This window comes from Cannabis sativa, chromosome 2 (genome assembly GCF_029168945.1).
Source record: "Cannabis sativa cultivar Pink pepper isolate KNU-18-1 chromosome 2, ASM2916894v1, whole genome shotgun sequence".
Lineage (NCBI taxonomy): Eukaryota > Viridiplantae > Streptophyta > Magnoliopsida > Rosales > Cannabaceae > Cannabis > Cannabis sativa.
This window is the reverse complement of record NC_083602.1, coordinates 45,044,734-45,061,713: the sequence shown is the minus strand read 5'-3', so window position 1 is coordinate 45,061,713 and position 16,980 is coordinate 45,044,734. Positions and strand designations below refer to the sequence as shown.

General features: G+C 33.0%; 1 protein-coding gene across 1 annotated transcript; it reads left to right on the top strand.

The window, feature by feature from the left end:
* Positions 1-545: 545 nt before the first annotated feature.
* On the top strand, positions 546-4,366 carry LOC133034970 (transcription factor MYB46-like). Its single transcript, XM_061110549.1, has 2 exons — positions 546-1,236; positions 2,912-4,366. The coding sequence occupies exons 1-2, from the start codon at positions 938-940 to the stop codon at positions 3,669-3,671; spliced, it is 1,059 nt and encodes a 352-aa protein (XP_060966532.1). The 5' UTR covers positions 546-937; the 3' UTR covers positions 3,672-4,366.
* The last annotated feature ends 12,614 nt before the right edge of the window (positions 4,367-16,980 follow it).

Here is a 16,980-nt window from a genome sequence, read left to right as displayed (position 1 = left end):
CATAACAAAAGAGTAATATTGATTTTAAAATTAAAATTTAATATTTAGATTTTAATGATTAATAATCACACTAAGTAAAATGTTATTTAATTTTAATCACGACAAAAAAAAAATAACATGAAAAGCTATTACTAATATAATTTTAATCACAACCTATCATATAAACTATAAAGTGTTAAAATTTATGATGACTAAATTAATAAAATACATGTACTCACTAAAAAATTGTGTTTTTTTTTTTTTTTGAGAAATTTCAATTATAACTGGTAATCGTTAGAAAATAGGATTTGTGATTTTTGTTTTCTTAAATGTCATACATATTACATATGAGAATTGATCTGAATGTATATATATGTTTAAAGTTATTTAGAATTAATTTATGCTATACAAATACATATATACATATATATATATATGTATTATGAATGACAGAGATAATAAAGAATAATAATAATAATAATAAATATATCTTGTGAATGAAGAAATATAAGGGGGATTATTGTTTTGTTTCTTTGAGAATCAAGGGGGATTATTGTTAATGTTAATGGGAAGTAGAAGTTTAGTTTAATTTAATAAGAGAAGAAAAAGACAAAGGTCATGGAGTCAAAGACAAGACGACCACCAATCTCTCTCATACCCCGATCAGGTCCCTCTCCAAACCGTTTTCTACTCAGACCCATCAACCAACCCCTCTTCTCTCTTCTCTCTCTTTCCTATATTCTAAGCAAACCCCACAACCGTCACCATCATCATTATCATCATCATTCCCACAACCTCAAGTTTCTCTCTTTTAATTTTTCTCTATAAAGACCTACTTACCACATTTTTACATCAACCCCTCTAACACCCACACCCACACCCACACTACTACTACTTCTCTGATCTCTTTCTTCTTCTTAGTTTTATTTTCTAGCTATAGTAATATCTCTGCTGGAGGATGAGAAAGCCAGACCCATCATCATCTTCTAGTAATAACAATAACAATAACACTAATAATAACAATAAACTGAGAAAAGGGCTATGGTCCCCTGAAGAAGATGATAAGTTGATGAATTACATGCTGAACAATGGGCAAGGGTGCTGGAGCGATGTGGCTAGAAACGCTGGGCTTCAGCGCTGTGGGAAGAGCTGTCGTCTTCGTTGGATCAATTACTTAAGGCCTGACCTCAAACGTGGTGCTTTTTCCCCTCAAGAAGAAGAGCTCATCATCCATTTGCACTCTCTTCTTGGCAACAGGTTATTAATTTATTAATTAAATCAATCTGTACTTATATATCCTATTTTTATTTCTCATGTACTTTTACTTCTATATATATCGTATTTTTATTTCTCATTTGTGTTACATTATATTATATATTTAGAATCTAATATATACACAAAGTCTACTTGCACAATATACTAGCTAATAATTAACTTTGGTTATTCATACTGATGATGATGAAAAATTGAAAACTAATATGGTCAATTATGTTTTCTTATTATTATACTGTAGTTTTTTTCTTTTTCTTTTATGTGTGGTCTCGTGTCTAGTTTTGATTTGCTGCAGAGTCCTTTTTTTTTATTCATTTTTCTATGTGTGAATTTCTTGATGGATTTTCTACCAACTTTTTGATGAAATGACAGGTATAGACTATAGAGTTAGAATTAGCGTGTCTTCTTGCATGTACATATGTATTCGTTATGGTTTTTTTGAATGAAAAATATATGCATGTTTCATTGTTAATTACCAAAAATATACATAGTAAGATAGCTCTCTCTCACACACACTACAGGGAGAGAAAGATGAGGGAATACGTTATTATAAAAAAAAAACTCCTATCGAAAGTAATTAATAAAGCAAATATTTAATTATTTATAGTTAAGACTAATACTACCAATCATCTCTTTAGTAAAATAGATAATTAATAAATACTCCCGATCATCTTTACCGACAGATTTATATATATATATATATATATATGTATTCCATAAAACTAAAGTCAATATATGTACTTACTTTTTTCTTTATATTTTCCTTTTTTGAGTATACAAATATGAAATATATGTACACGTACAAGTATTTTTATGGGAACTACTTCTCAGATATATATGAACATGTACTACACCTATCATCTACACACATCACATATATATATATATAAAAATATGTACATACCTTCAGTTCTCTTATACATTAATACAGTAGTTAACCTCATGAAATGTATATATAAATATATATATATCAATGTAATAAAACATGAAAATGACATCGGTCTTCTATATATGTTTATGGTGCTGATATATCAGCCCTTGAGTTGAAGACACTCAAGCCCCTAACTTTTCATTCAAGTATTTAAATATATATATCTATAAAATATGTAATCTTTTTCCATGCAATATTTTTTATTTAGGCGTCAGACAAAAGACTAGTACTATTAACTTGATCAAATAATTCCATTTCAACCCGACAAGTACGTAGTCTAATATATACCTCTATTATTAGTGTTTAAGTCCAACTTGTCTGGCGGCCAAAAAGAAAATCTTAATCTTACGATGAATTATATACATATATAACATGTGTCTACATCATCACCGATCCCCACTTTGAGTTTAACACACTCCACACACAAACATATATATATATAAATATAAATATATAGATATATATATATATAGACATATATATTATGAGCTTTTTTTTATTGGATATTAGTGGTGTTCAATACTTTTTATATTGGGGGTCATATTTAGTTGGCGATATTTTTAAAAATAATTTTTTTAAGTTATATGAGATCTGACACGTATTAATCAATAGCCGGTTTGACGCCGAGAGAGGGTAGGTACATAGGGGTGTCTTTTAGCCTTTCTCTATATATAAATAGATATTAAAGCACATGAAACTCATGCATATATTTATAATGTATGATCTCAGGTGGTCTCAAATCGCGGCACGCTTACCAGGAAGAACTGATAACGAAATAAAAAATTTTTGGAACTCAACAGTAAAGAAACGACTCAAGAACTTGTCATCTTCATCTACAACCTCACCAAACACAAGTGACTCCTCGTTCGAGCTCAAGGACTCATCATCAATATCCATTGATACTAATACTAATAATAATAATAATAAGATCATCATCAACAATATCATCCCGGGTGCTTCTAGTCAAGATCAAAACACCATGTTTTCTTCTTCATACCTTCACGATTTATCATCACCCACTTCTCTCCACCACTTGATAAGGCCATTCCCAGCCGTGCAATTTGATCACCACCATCATCATCACAACAACATGTTTGGTACATCCAATAGTAATGAATTCTTGAATAATAATATTAATCCAATATCATCACAAATTGCTGGGATGGTTAATAATAATGACCATGATAATCTTGGTTTTTTTGGAGAAGTAGTTGGTGGGATAGAAGGAGAACTGTTTGTTCCTCCACTGGAGAGTGATGAAACTACTGATCATCATCCTCAAAGAGTGATTAATATGAGTAATAACAATTACTTGATGAGTAGTAACAGTACTACTACTAGTGTCAAAGCTGAAAATGGTGATCATATTCATGGGGTTGAGACTAGTTATTTCCAGGCACATGAGCTAACAGTTGGGGAATGGGACTTAGATGATTTGATGAAAGATGTTTCAAGTTCATTTCCCTTTCTTGACTTCCAACTCCAATAATTCATTTCCATCCATTTTTCTCAACAAACACAAAAAGATTGTTTTTTTCCCTCTCCCTCTCCTCATCTTACATTTTTTGTTTTTCCCAAAATATACACCTTAAAATAGGCACCAGAAGTAGAATATAAGTAACATCCTTTTACATATATTTGATGAACTCAGCTGGTTTTTAGCGTTATTCAAAACCATGGTCATCATGGTCTTCTGATGAAGTAATTAATAAAGGTCACAGTAGTGGGGTACGTACGTATATATATATATAATACTAAGTGACCATATTTTATATATGTATATGTTGTATATGTATCTGCAATATGCCAACAATATATATATGATGAGCTTCAACCATGTGTCATCATCATCAATATATATATCGATCTATACACAATAATATGTATACTTGTGAAGATATAAGTGATGTGAATATAGAGCTTCATGAAAAGTACGTAAGTAGGAGAAAGAGGTTTTATTTTTTTGCTATGTCCCATATAAAAGATTTAATTAGTTGGTATATATAATAATATATAGAAACTTTTACTTAATAGTACTCTTGAGTCTTGAGATGTATAAAACAAATGTTTGAAAAGTGCGGAAGTTGTTATTAGTGGGTGACAATAAGTAGTAGGTTTTTTTTAGTAGTTTGTATTACACATTTCATGAAATACGACTAATTCGTACTCTTTATTTTTCTTCTCATGATCATATCTAATCATCTTACAAAAATATTACATGTAGTACTCTTCATAATAATAATTATAATAATAACAATAAATTAACAATATAATAACAATTAATAAAAGAGAGATTAACATAGAGAACAAACAATATAATTACTTTAATATATATAAATATTTATGAAATACATGAAGTAGATTATTGTACTGCTGTACTATACAAATTCACTTTTTCAATAATGATGGAAATACAATTTGATTGGCAATATATATATATATATATATATTAATGTTTGATATTGACTATATACTCAAAAAAAATATTACATCATCAATTAGTATCTTGGAAAATTACAAGAAAAAGGAAAGAAATTTAGGGTTAATTATTTTCTTCAATGGGTTAATCGAATCATCATTTAACAGACGTGCCCACTTATTAAATTTGAACTAAAGAAAAAAAAAATCTATAAAAATCACTAGTAAAGCTATATATATATAGTACTTAAAGAATATAGAGAGACATAAAGCTTGGTCTCTCATTGTAAACATGGGTGTTATTAATATTTTATAGTGCATAAATAATTAAAAATATATTTAGTTAATTAGTTAGGAGCCTAAAAAAATGTTAGATTCAGGAAGGTAATTATAACTCCTGTACCATCCATACCTGTTTATATATAAACTTGCTATATATATAGCTAAAGATAGGGATAAATAATAATTATTATTTTGAGAAGTCATCAATGCAAAAGAGAAAATTATATTCACAAGAAGTGAATAGAAAGCAACTATGGAATAGGACCTTCTTATGCTAATTTTATATAATATATATAGATATATAAATATAGAGGAAGAAGACAAAGTGACCATTTTCACTTCAATGACAGTCCCTTATTAATATTATAAGAGAGTGCATTCATAAATCATTTCACTTTAGATTTCAAACTTACCATAACTAACATTTTGTGTGTGCATTAACAATAATTTATTTTGAAAAGGTTGTCTTACTTTGAGAAGCATATTATATACAGTAAACCGATGATTACGCCTGTATTTCATGTAAATGATATCACTCTTTTTCTATAATAATAATAATAATAAAAAAATTTAGTTTCTTACCATGCCCAAGTCAATTTTTACAAAATCAAAATTCATCTTTACTAGGAAATTATGTCAAGACTCGAGTCCTAAGCCGTAGTAGATATGTAATATTCATTATTTAGGTGATTAAAAATAATATAATAACTCTTATGTTTTATAAAGAAAATATTAATAATCAAATCAGAACTACTCAACAAGATTAATAATATTCACACATTTATGTAGTCACCGAATAGATAAATTTAATAAGTCAATAAATTGCCAAAATAATATCTGCCATCCTTCATTCCTCATTTTTAATAACTAGTATACATAGTTAATTTAAGTCATATAGATTATTCATTCAAGCCTAAAAATAAAATTAGTTTTCAATAGAAAGTTTGATAAATAGAATAAAACTAACCTAGAAAAGAATTTCTTCCTCAACGGTACCATCCTCATCCACTAGCATCAAACTGAGTTCCTGAAACAGGAGAAAATAGGGGGTAAGCTTATAGGGCCCTATAGAAAAATAATAATATCAAAGGACCATTGGTTTAGTAAAAATTCATGCATGGTTAACTTTTAAAAATAAAATAACTCATCACCATTATAAAATTGTATAAACAAATTAGAAAGACCATAAATAATCACAAAATAAAACTTAAAATGCATATCACACCGTCTTCTAGACCCCTTACTCTCAATACCTATCATACAAAATTACATCCATAACCAGCTAGTCGCACCTCATAACTACCATATATAATATCGGGGCTCAGATTTAACTGTTGGATATATTTTACCAGGATCTAGATTTACTAACAAATATGGTTCATTAACATCCTAATATGAATTCTAAAACAATGAAATAAACACATAAGAGTTTAAGAAAACCTTACATTGGGTGCAGCGGAATATAATGACTCCTTTCGTTCAGATATCTAGCCCTTGATTCCTTTCTGTAGCAGCGCATTATCAATATCTGAACCTGAATCTCTTTCTCTCCTTCCTTTGATGCTGAATCTCCTTCTTGTTGGATGGTTTTCCACAGTCTTACACACTACGATTGAGATACCACTTGATGTGTGTGGGCACTCACTCATTCACTCAAGGAATTTGAAATTTAGAGAAGAAAAGAAGAGAAAAGATGGCGGCTAGAAATTTTCTGTGAAGGAATGAGATGTATCATCTTTTACTGAAGCCATCACTACCTATTTATAGGTAACCACCTAGGTTTAAGTTAGAATTATTTGGCATTAAAATAGTGAAAAAATAAATGATAAAAGCCTACAATAGTGGCCGGCCTGGGCTTTGGATAATGGGCCTCACTTATGCAATTTTGCTGTTTTCTCATTTTTGCATCTCATTTTCTCAAAAACGCCAATTTTCAAATTCAACCATTTAAATGCCAATTCTAATTATTTAATAACTAAAAGTTAACTATTAAATAATATTGTCATGTAATATATTTATTAATTAAAAATATAAAGTCTCTTAATTAATAAATAAACCTAGAATTCTCTTTTCTTTACAATTTCGCCCTTGCTTAGTGAAAATTCACGTAGTAGATATAGTCTAACTTTAGAATTATAATTGATTAATCAAAATCAATTAACTGAGTTATACAAGCAGTATGGTCTCAACTAGTATGGGGACCATGGGTCTATATATCCGAGCTTCCAATAAGCAGATCAAGAATTTATATCTTAAATTCACTGACTTATTAATTCTTCGTTGAATCCACGCATAGAACTTAGAATTGCACTCTCAGTGTATAGAACGCTCTATATGTTCCACGATATAGATACGTCATTAGTTATCCATTGTTATAATCCTAATTTGATCAATGATCCTCTAATAGATGATCTACATTGAAAAGGCACTAAGTTACCGTTACACCTTCATGTATTTTATCCTTAAAACACTTAGTTCCGTGTAAATGATATTTCAGCGAAGTGAAATGAGATCTCCACCATTTATTTCTGTTTAGCCAAGCTCGAAGGATATCATCGTTTCACTTCTAAATTCCTATAGAAGTTATAGATTCCATATTTATGTTAGCGCTACCACTCAATTATACTATCATGTTCCCAAAATGTACGTATCACCCTGACCCAAAAGTATGCTTAACTAACAAATCAAAGAACATGTATAGTACTCTTGAGATCGAACCTAATCGTATCAGGATTAAGATCATTTGATCTAGGATCAACAGGTGATATTGAATTGAATAGATATTACGGTAAATTTTAATATATCTAATCAAAGTTCAATATCGGTCCGTTCCGATGTATACTCCATACATCCTGTAACACCCTAACTTGCATAGGTGTATTACGTGATTTTTAAACGTACTGTGCAGCTCGTTGCTAATCAACGAGGTTTATGAAAATCGTGATTAATTAAAATTTTTGTTTTTTAATTAAACTTATAAAATATTTCATACAAAATACTGTGGTATCCCATTTACAAAAGCTTTACAAAAGTCATTATCTAATACAAAATACTTGTCACCGGGCGACTAATTACAAAAAAACACAACTGTCCCGAGGATCGTACGCTTCAGGCCTATCCGCCCCGACATGTACAATCTTCACCGGCTCGCTCTCACGGTTCCTCAGCCTTGACCTTGCCCTTACCTACACATAAACATAGCACTGTGAGTCGACAGACTCAGTAAGAAAAGCATAAATCATAAACATAAATCCCGGGTTATGATCAGACGCCATACCCCTGACCATAACCCTAACTGTCGTGTCCCACACGATACTGAGTCCCGAACGTTCATAAGACGGTACTATTGACAAGTAACAACCTATACTCGGTACACTGGTCATACTCCAGCTGCTAGTCATACTCTAGCCCGTACCGATGTGTTACAGTATCAGCCTATACTCGGTTCACTGGTCATACTCCAGTTGCTAGTCATACTCTAGCCTAACCGATGTGATACGGTCACATAGCACTGTACCACCAACCCTAGTATCAGCCTATACTCGGTATACTGGTCATACTCCAGTTGCTAGTCATACTCTAGCCTACCCGATGTGATATGGTCGGATGGTACGAAGCCAACATACATATCTAATGTAATCTAACAGGCTTCCTAACATGCACGCTAAATATGTAATACATATGCATACTGTCATACTAATCTTACCTCAATTACGAATTCAGGTGTGCCGGTCAACCTGACTGAAACGAACTGCACGGCGGTTTACAGGCTCCTAAACCATAACAATCACAACACTAATAAGTGATACGCTAAATCACTTTCCGGGGACTTAAACTAGAAACTAAAAGTTTCCCCATCGATATAAAGCATGGAAATACCCCAAATAACATAAAAACGAGAAAATCTAGGGTTCCTGAAAAATCACCCAACCGGCAGACTGGTTGCCCAACCGAAATTCTAGTTCTGGGAATTTCAGAACCCCATCCCGAATTCCGGATGCACAACCGGAATTCTGGTTCCTCGCAGGAAACCTTCAAAAAATCATAATTCATTCAATTCAAATACACTTTAAACCAAACCTTCCAGACCTGTTCTAAATACCCCAAAGAACAATACCAAAGCATTAAAACAGCCCATAACACACAGATACCAAAAATGCCATTAAAGCTCCAAGCTTTGAGTTCAAAACTCAAACTTGGTTAAACAACACTATCATGCATCAAACCTTGATTAAAATTACATATTCATGCATATAAAAACTGCAGAAACTGAACTCAAACACAATCAAACTTTACAGCAGCTATTTTCACATTTTTACTTTGAAAAACCATAGTTTTGAGTATAAAATTCCAAGCTTGAATCAAAGCAGCTAACATGCATCAAAATAGCTCTAATCTACTCAAATAATAATGCTTAAACCTCTGCAAACAACAACAAAATCACAGCAACAACATCAACCTAAACTAAGCATGCAAAACTTCATTTTCTTCCCAAAATTTCCAAGAAACAAGAAAAGAAGCTAGAACAAGATTTACCTCTACTAGAATTACTTTGAACTTGCTGAAAATCACTTGAATCAAGCGAAGAAACCCAGCCCTAGCAGCTCCCAAGCTTGGCCGAAAAGAGAGAGAGAGAAAGAGTTCTTGAAAATTCTAATTTTTCTATGTTCGAAATTTTTTTTTGAATAAATGAGAGAAATACATGTAATAACCATTTACTTCAGCCAAAAGAAACATAGCATAATATCAATTTTCCAATTTCTAAGTCCACTAAAGGACAAAACATAAATGGGACAAAATGACCATTTTGCCCCCTCACACTAAAATAACATAAAGAGCACTAAAGGGGTATTTTTGGGAAATTCTAAATTTCCGGCCAATCCCGACATTCCCAATGTCTAATAAACTGTCCCAATAAACTAACATACTAAATTGTGATTTTATTGAGCCAAACACCGAGTTCCATGTTACCGAGCACCGGAAATGCAAAATTATGAAAATCACTATATGACATAAAATGCATCTCAGAATTCAATAATAATAGCATAAAAAATTATTTAAATATCTATAAATAATTTTCCATAATTAAACATAATTAACTGCTAATTTCCAAATTAAACTAAGCGGTCTTTACACATCCGATACTAGTAAACTTTGCCAATGTCCTGGAAAGGACATAACACTTATCCAAGGTGTAAGAATACCTATCGCTGATTATCATGTCAGTCTATATCCAGTGAACTGACAAATCAGGGAATAAACTTTCGAAGATATAATTAAGATTATATTCCACTGGGTTGACAACACTATAATCTTTAACAAACTCATATGTTCTAGACTTAAAAAAGAATTCATACATTATATACACATATAATCATGAAATAAATCATGTGAACCATGCAACATTAAATGTTATTTCTAATCTTTATTAATAAGTAAATCTGATTATATTGAAATGAGTTTTATTTAGGGCATAAAACCCAACATTAACTTCCAGTATGATCTAGGTCTTTCAGAGTGCATAAGTAATCTACCTACGATGACACAGAGACTAGATCGTGAAACAACAACATGCACAAATCATGGATGATCTACATATCTCATCAATATAACCAAAAACAAGTAAATAAGAATAACAAAAGGACATATTCCCTTTCATTTTAGAAAATTTTGCAGCAAAATGACTGTATTTTAAATAAATCTAAAAATTATAACCTGTATATATATATTTGTACAAAAATATATTTGGCACTCAGTGCCCCATAGCAGTCAGAAAAAAGATGCATATTAAATTTTCAATTTATCTAATATTTTATAAATTATAAAAGTTAGAATATGTGTAATGTTATTCAACACAAATAAAATAAAGTCCAATAATAAAGTTGAGTTCCCTACCTCTCCCAAGTGATTAAACTTTGTCAAAAGAGACTATCCTAAGCTCTCAAGTCTCGAGCTCCAATTGTTTAGTCCAATCTTAGATATCACTTTTACCTATACCATCAAATGTCTAAAAAATGATCACAATTGTATTCTACATTCGAAATCGAGTCCAGTGACATATAATATGACTATATTGAATGTTTGGAGTTCTAAAACGTCGCTTAAGTGGTTCACATTAACTATCGTTTGCGATAGAAATCGGGTCTACCAGAAACACCTTTGAAAATAGGAGTAGCATATATCAAAACGACCACCTCAATAAGTAGATAACAACCATACTAACCATTTATCAAAATGATACACGGTATCACTGAAAATTCTTCAGAAAGGGGCGGAGCTACAAAAAGTTCATCGGAAAAAGTATCGAGTTGGGCGAAATGACTTAGTACAGATTATTCTCCTCAAGAAGTTAATTCTAGTGGTGAACAAGGATCATCAGATGGACACCGAAGGTGATCAAAAAATGTTCTGAAAGTTTCAACCTCCAAACTTTGACTCGTGATCTCTCGCTAACAGGGGCGCATGCAGAGGCACTGCTTGGGGGATTGAGATCGTCGGTGGTCGGGGGTCCGAGTGGTGCAACACGTAGATTAGGTGGTAGTCGGAGTATGATCACCGACGGTGGTGGTGGTTATGGTTTCTTGAGTGATTGAAGGGAGAGAAAGAGAAAGCGAAATACGAAAGAAAGAGAGGGACTGTGTCACTTGGCCTGTTGAGCTTTTGTCTCACAACAAGCTCCTTTTGTGTTCATCTCCTAGGGTGTTGTTAGTGGATGACATGGAATCACCTTTGCCAACATACATATTTGAGCTCTTGCTTCACACTGGGTGGCTTTTGTGAAGAAAGTGTGAGGCTTGGGCTTTGCCATTGAGTATTCCACTAAACATTTTTTGCATACTACCCACACTAGTTTTTTACCTTTTGTTCTTCCAGTGGAGGTCGCTTATTTCCTCCTTGTAGCAGTAAGCTTGGGAGCTTGAACTCACCGAGTACACTCACTTTTCCTTTCTAGGCCTATTTCTTGAAGTGTTGGGGTTCAGTGGCATTAATGGTTGAAGTGAAGGCACCGTACTGGAGATGGCCTTCTCAATAGTTGAATACTTCAATCACTCAAGAAACCATAACCACAAGGGGGTCGAACCTCTATCAAAAATCTTATTGTCTATGGCTTTTCATTCTTATTTGTGCACACGCATGGCAAGCCTCAAGTTTGTATGACCCTGCTATTGGTTGATCACTTTTTGCGGTCAACACTATCTTTCGAAGTAGGTCTTGCATTTCTGCCTCTAACTCCTTCATCCTTTTGCTCATTCTCTCTTGAGAGTTAGTGAGTGGAACTTGGGTCTTTCGTGTGGTTTGCACAAGGCTCGTGGAGGGTACTCCTCTTATCTAAAAAACATGTAAATTACAACTAAAGCTGACAAATAAGGCCTTCTGCTTACCTTGCACATGGTGGGAAGCCATAGGCAAAGTGCCCCTAGCATAAGACCTCTTGCCTGAAGTCTCTTCCTTAGGCTATGGGGTGCTTCCCCCAAAAAAATCCCCTCATGATAGGTAGGCTCGAGTTGTCTTAATTGGCCTATTAAACTTTTGTCTTGCGAGAAGCTCCTTCCATGTTCATCTCATATGGTGCTGTTAGTGGATGATATGGAATCACCTTTGCAGCATACATAGTTGAGATCTTGCTTCCCACTCTGTGGCTTTCGTGATCAAAGTGTGAGGCTTTGGCTTTGCCATTGAGTATGCTACTCAACACTTTTTTCATACCAAGCACACTAGTTTCTAACCTTTTGTTCTTCCTGTGGAGGTCGCTCATTTCCTCCTTGGAGCTTGAACTCACCGAGTACGCTCACTTTTCCTTTCTAGGCCTATTCCTTAAAGTGTTGGGGTTCAGTGGCATAAATGGTTGAAGGCACGGTATTGGAGATGGCCTTCTCGATAGTTGAATACTTCTATCGATAGGGTTAGCCACCGATGTCATTATTGAGTTACGTAGTGTCCTAGGCCCTTTTTGAGTATTTGCGTGGTGGTCCACACTTTGGTTATTCTCCCTCTGGCCCTCTCTGGCAATTGGAGGTAGATGTTCTCTTATTATGGTGGTCGGTTGGTTTTCACATGAGTGAACCCCATTTTCTCAGAGACGATGGGAATTTCTTGACGTCTTGAAGATTATAGTGAATGGTTTAGGAACTAATGTAGCTAGATCTTGTCGTTCTCACAAACAATGCCGAATTATTGATGGTAAGAACTAGTCAACAAAATGACAAGAACTTAAGATGTTGTTTCAAGATCTTAATAGAAGAATACTTGAAGTAAATATTACTCTCTTCACTATTTAGTAAAGATACAATTTCATCAATACTTTTTCTACCATAGAGTCTCCCTTACAGTGAGTTCAAGGGCTCTATTTATAGAGAGCCCTTCACACTTTACAATCTTACCAGATCTCAAAATCATAGGATGTCAAGTCCCTTTAATACCAGATGACATAGTATCTCAGGGTGTTTGTGTTGGAATTATTTTACCAGGATCTTAGATCTACTCACAAGTATGTTTATTAACATCCTAAATAAGAACTTTCTAAAATGATAAAATAAACACATATAAAGTTTAAGAAACCTGACATTGGGTGCAGCGGAATTAAATGACTCCTTCCGTTCAGATATCTAGCCCTTAATTCCTTTCTGTAGCAGAGCACTATCAATATCTGAACCTGGATCTCTTTCTCTGAATCTTTGATGCTGAAACTCCTTTGCTGATGATCTTTCTTCACGATCTTCCTCACTATGATTGAGGTATCACTTGATGTGTGTGGGCACTACTCTAATCACTAAGGATTTCGAAATTCAAAGGAAGAAGAAAGAAGAAGTGGTAGCTAAAGATAGGGAGAGAGAGAGGCTCAGTTTTTCTGAATTAGAAGAAGTCTGAAGAAAAGTGTGATTTTCCTGAAGCCTTCACTATCTATTTATAGCATTCCACTAGGGTTAGATTTGAATTATATGGCATTAAAATAATGAAAAAATCAACTTAAAAACCTACAATAGGTGGCCGGCCAAGCATTAGTGGATTGGGCCTTGCTTTTTGCAATTTTGCAATTTTAACACCTTTTGTATCTGATTTTCTCAAAAATGCCAATTTCCTAATTCAATCATTTAAATGCCAATTCTAACTATTTAATAACTATAAATAATTATTAAATAATATTGTCATTTATCATATTTATTAATTGAACCATACAAAGTATCATAATTAACAAATATGCCCCTATAAACTCTTTCTTTACAATTTCGCCCTTACTTAGTGAAAATTTCACAAATAGACATAGTCTAATTTGAGAATTATAATTGATTAATCAAAACCAATTACATGAGTCTTACAAGCAATATTATCTCAACTAGTGGGGGGACCATGGGTCTATATAACCGAGCTTCCAATAAGTAGATCAAGAATTTAGCACTAAAATTCACTAACTTATTAATTCTTCGTTGAATCCACGCATAGAACTTAGAATTGCACTCTCAGTATATAGAATGCTCTATATGTTCCACCATATAGACACATCATTAGTTATCCATTGTTATAATCCTAATGTGATCAATGATCCTCTATATGAATGATCTACACAGTAAAGGGATTAAATTACCGTAACACCCTACTATGTATTTTTCCTTAAAACACTTGACCCCGTATAAATGATATTTCAGCTTATGTGAAATGAGATCTCCACCATTTATTTTCGTTTGGTCAAGCTCGAAGGTGATCATCCTTTGCTTACTATTCGCCAGATAGAAGCTATAGATTCCATGTTTATGCTAACGCTCCCACTCAATTGCACTACCGTGTTCCCAAAATGTACGTATCACCGTGACCTAAAAGTAGGCTTAACTAACAAATCAAAGAACACGAATAGCCTTTCAAGATTGAGCCTAATCATAACAGGATTAAGATCATTTGATCTAGGATCAACTAGGCGATATTGAGTTGAATAGATTTTACGGTAATCATGAAATAAAAGGGTTTCAGATGAATTTATACATTATGTACATATAATCATGAAATAGATCATGTGAACCATGCAACATTAAATGTTATTTCTGGTCTATATTAATAAGTAAATCTGATTATATTGAAATGAGTTTTATTTAGGGCATAAAACCCAACAAACTCCCACTTGCACTAATATAAAACAAAAAGTGCGTTTCAAATAATCTCAACACCTTGATATACAAATCAAGTGTAGTAGTAGTAAACTCCTCGTAATAGGATCTGAAAGGTTGAATTAACCACAACCTTTTCTCCACTATTACTCTTCCTTTAATCACAAAATCATTGATAATGTGAAATTCCTCTCTATATGTCTACTCTCTTGGGATACTGGATTCTATATCTTTGGCAACTACTTTTGGTTAATCAGGAAATTAACACTAGTAGTTTAAGGCAATTTGGAATGGTGCCAAAGATGTATAGAACTTTCCTTAGACTGAATAAGTACCATTCCTGCAGCTTTAACATTCAGTCTCTCTCTGGTAGACCTAGAGACTTCAGATAGGTTTTTACACTTCTCCAAAATCACTATTCCACCCCCAGAGTAACCACCATCTTATGAGAAAGATTTACTAGCACAAAGGCAAATTTCGAAATCTGATATGGTGTAGTCTAAGAGTTTTAAGCACACCCTTATAGACTAACATATAGTTCCTCTTCTTTATCTTAAGATTTACTTGATTGTCTTCCAATGTTCTTCTCCTGGATTAATCTGATACCTACTCATTACTCCCACTCAACAGCAGGTGTCTGGTCTAAGGCATACAAAAGAATATCTAAGACCTCTCACTGTTGATATAAGAAATTCTTTCATGGCTTTATCTTTTCTGGAATAGTTAAGACTTTTCCTTAGATAAATAAAATCTATACCTAAGAAGTTGTGAAGCTTCTATAGATTGCCATTAGAAAGAAAATGCTTCAGCATCTTACTAAAGTAAGTTTCTTGCATTGGAGTAAGTAATTACCAGGTATACCACAAGCCATAGGTTTAGATAAACTCAAACCTATAATACTAGGAACAGGAAGTTTTGTTAAGTCCATTGAATAGACTTATAAACGAAATTTCCTTTTATGTCCTTGTAATAGAAAACTTTAGGTTATTCCATGTGAATGGATTAAACCATAGTTCTATTGGCTTTTCTTCTTAGGTTCTCATCTTGACAATCCATTACTTGTTTAAACTCACAATGGATTTTAATCACTAGTGTCTCCCAAGTCATAAGAAGTGAAGTTCTTAGAAACTCTCCCACTACGACAAGGTACCGTGAATTATGTCTAAGAAAATGGTATTGACCTCTTCGGTTGTGACAAGACAACAGAGGCAGTGGGATCATCATATGTTATATAAGATGATAGAACACTTTTAGAATCAAGAAAAATATCTCCTTTATTTGCTACTTGTTTTTCAGACTTAGTCATTTTCTTAGAAAAGTAGTATTTGTTTGAACAAACACTTTCTTATCTATTGACAATGGGATGGTCCACCCCTAATCACTTAGAACAGCTAACACACCATGGTTAACAGTTGTAGCTTTTCTTAAGATTTTGATTAGGTCATCCATGAATCTAGTAATGATTTACATTAAGTATACAACCATTACATCATTCTGAAATTGTATTACCATAGAAGGATTTAGGCAACGACTAGTAACTAATCATCAATATGCAACTCGAAATTTCTGGGGAGGTAAGTTTGGATATAATTCAAAAATCAATTTAATGATCTTTGAACTGCATATCTACTAACTATTTCTCCACCCCTATCAGTTCGCAAGATCTTTAACCACTTACCTTAATGGTTTTAACCATTGCTAGAAATTAATGAAATTTTTCAAACATTTCAAAATTTCTTGCTAAAAGGTATAATCTAGAGTTATCGTTTTAAGAATACAACGAAAAACTCATATCCACCCCTGAATGTACATCCATCTGCGAACGAGATGAATTACTTTCAGTGGATATAGGCATATTAACTCTTTGCAGAGATTGATCTTGTCAAATCCACTATGAACAAGATACAAATGCCATAGATTAATAAAAATTTGGTTGTGTCTTTTTGATGACTTAGGTTTAGTTACATCAAACAGTTCTTAGAATAGTGCAAGTGGATCTTG

Bases quoted from the DNA above. Each gene is read 5' to 3' on its own strand.
- LOC133034970 (XM_061110549.1), top strand. From the start codon at position 938: ATGAGAAAGCCAGACCCATCATCATCTTCTAGTAATAACAATAACAAT. The intron at 1,237-2,911 runs GTTATTAATTTA...GTATGATCTCAG, and splicing joins CACTCTCTTCTTGGCAACAG to GTGGTCTCAAATCGCGGCAC.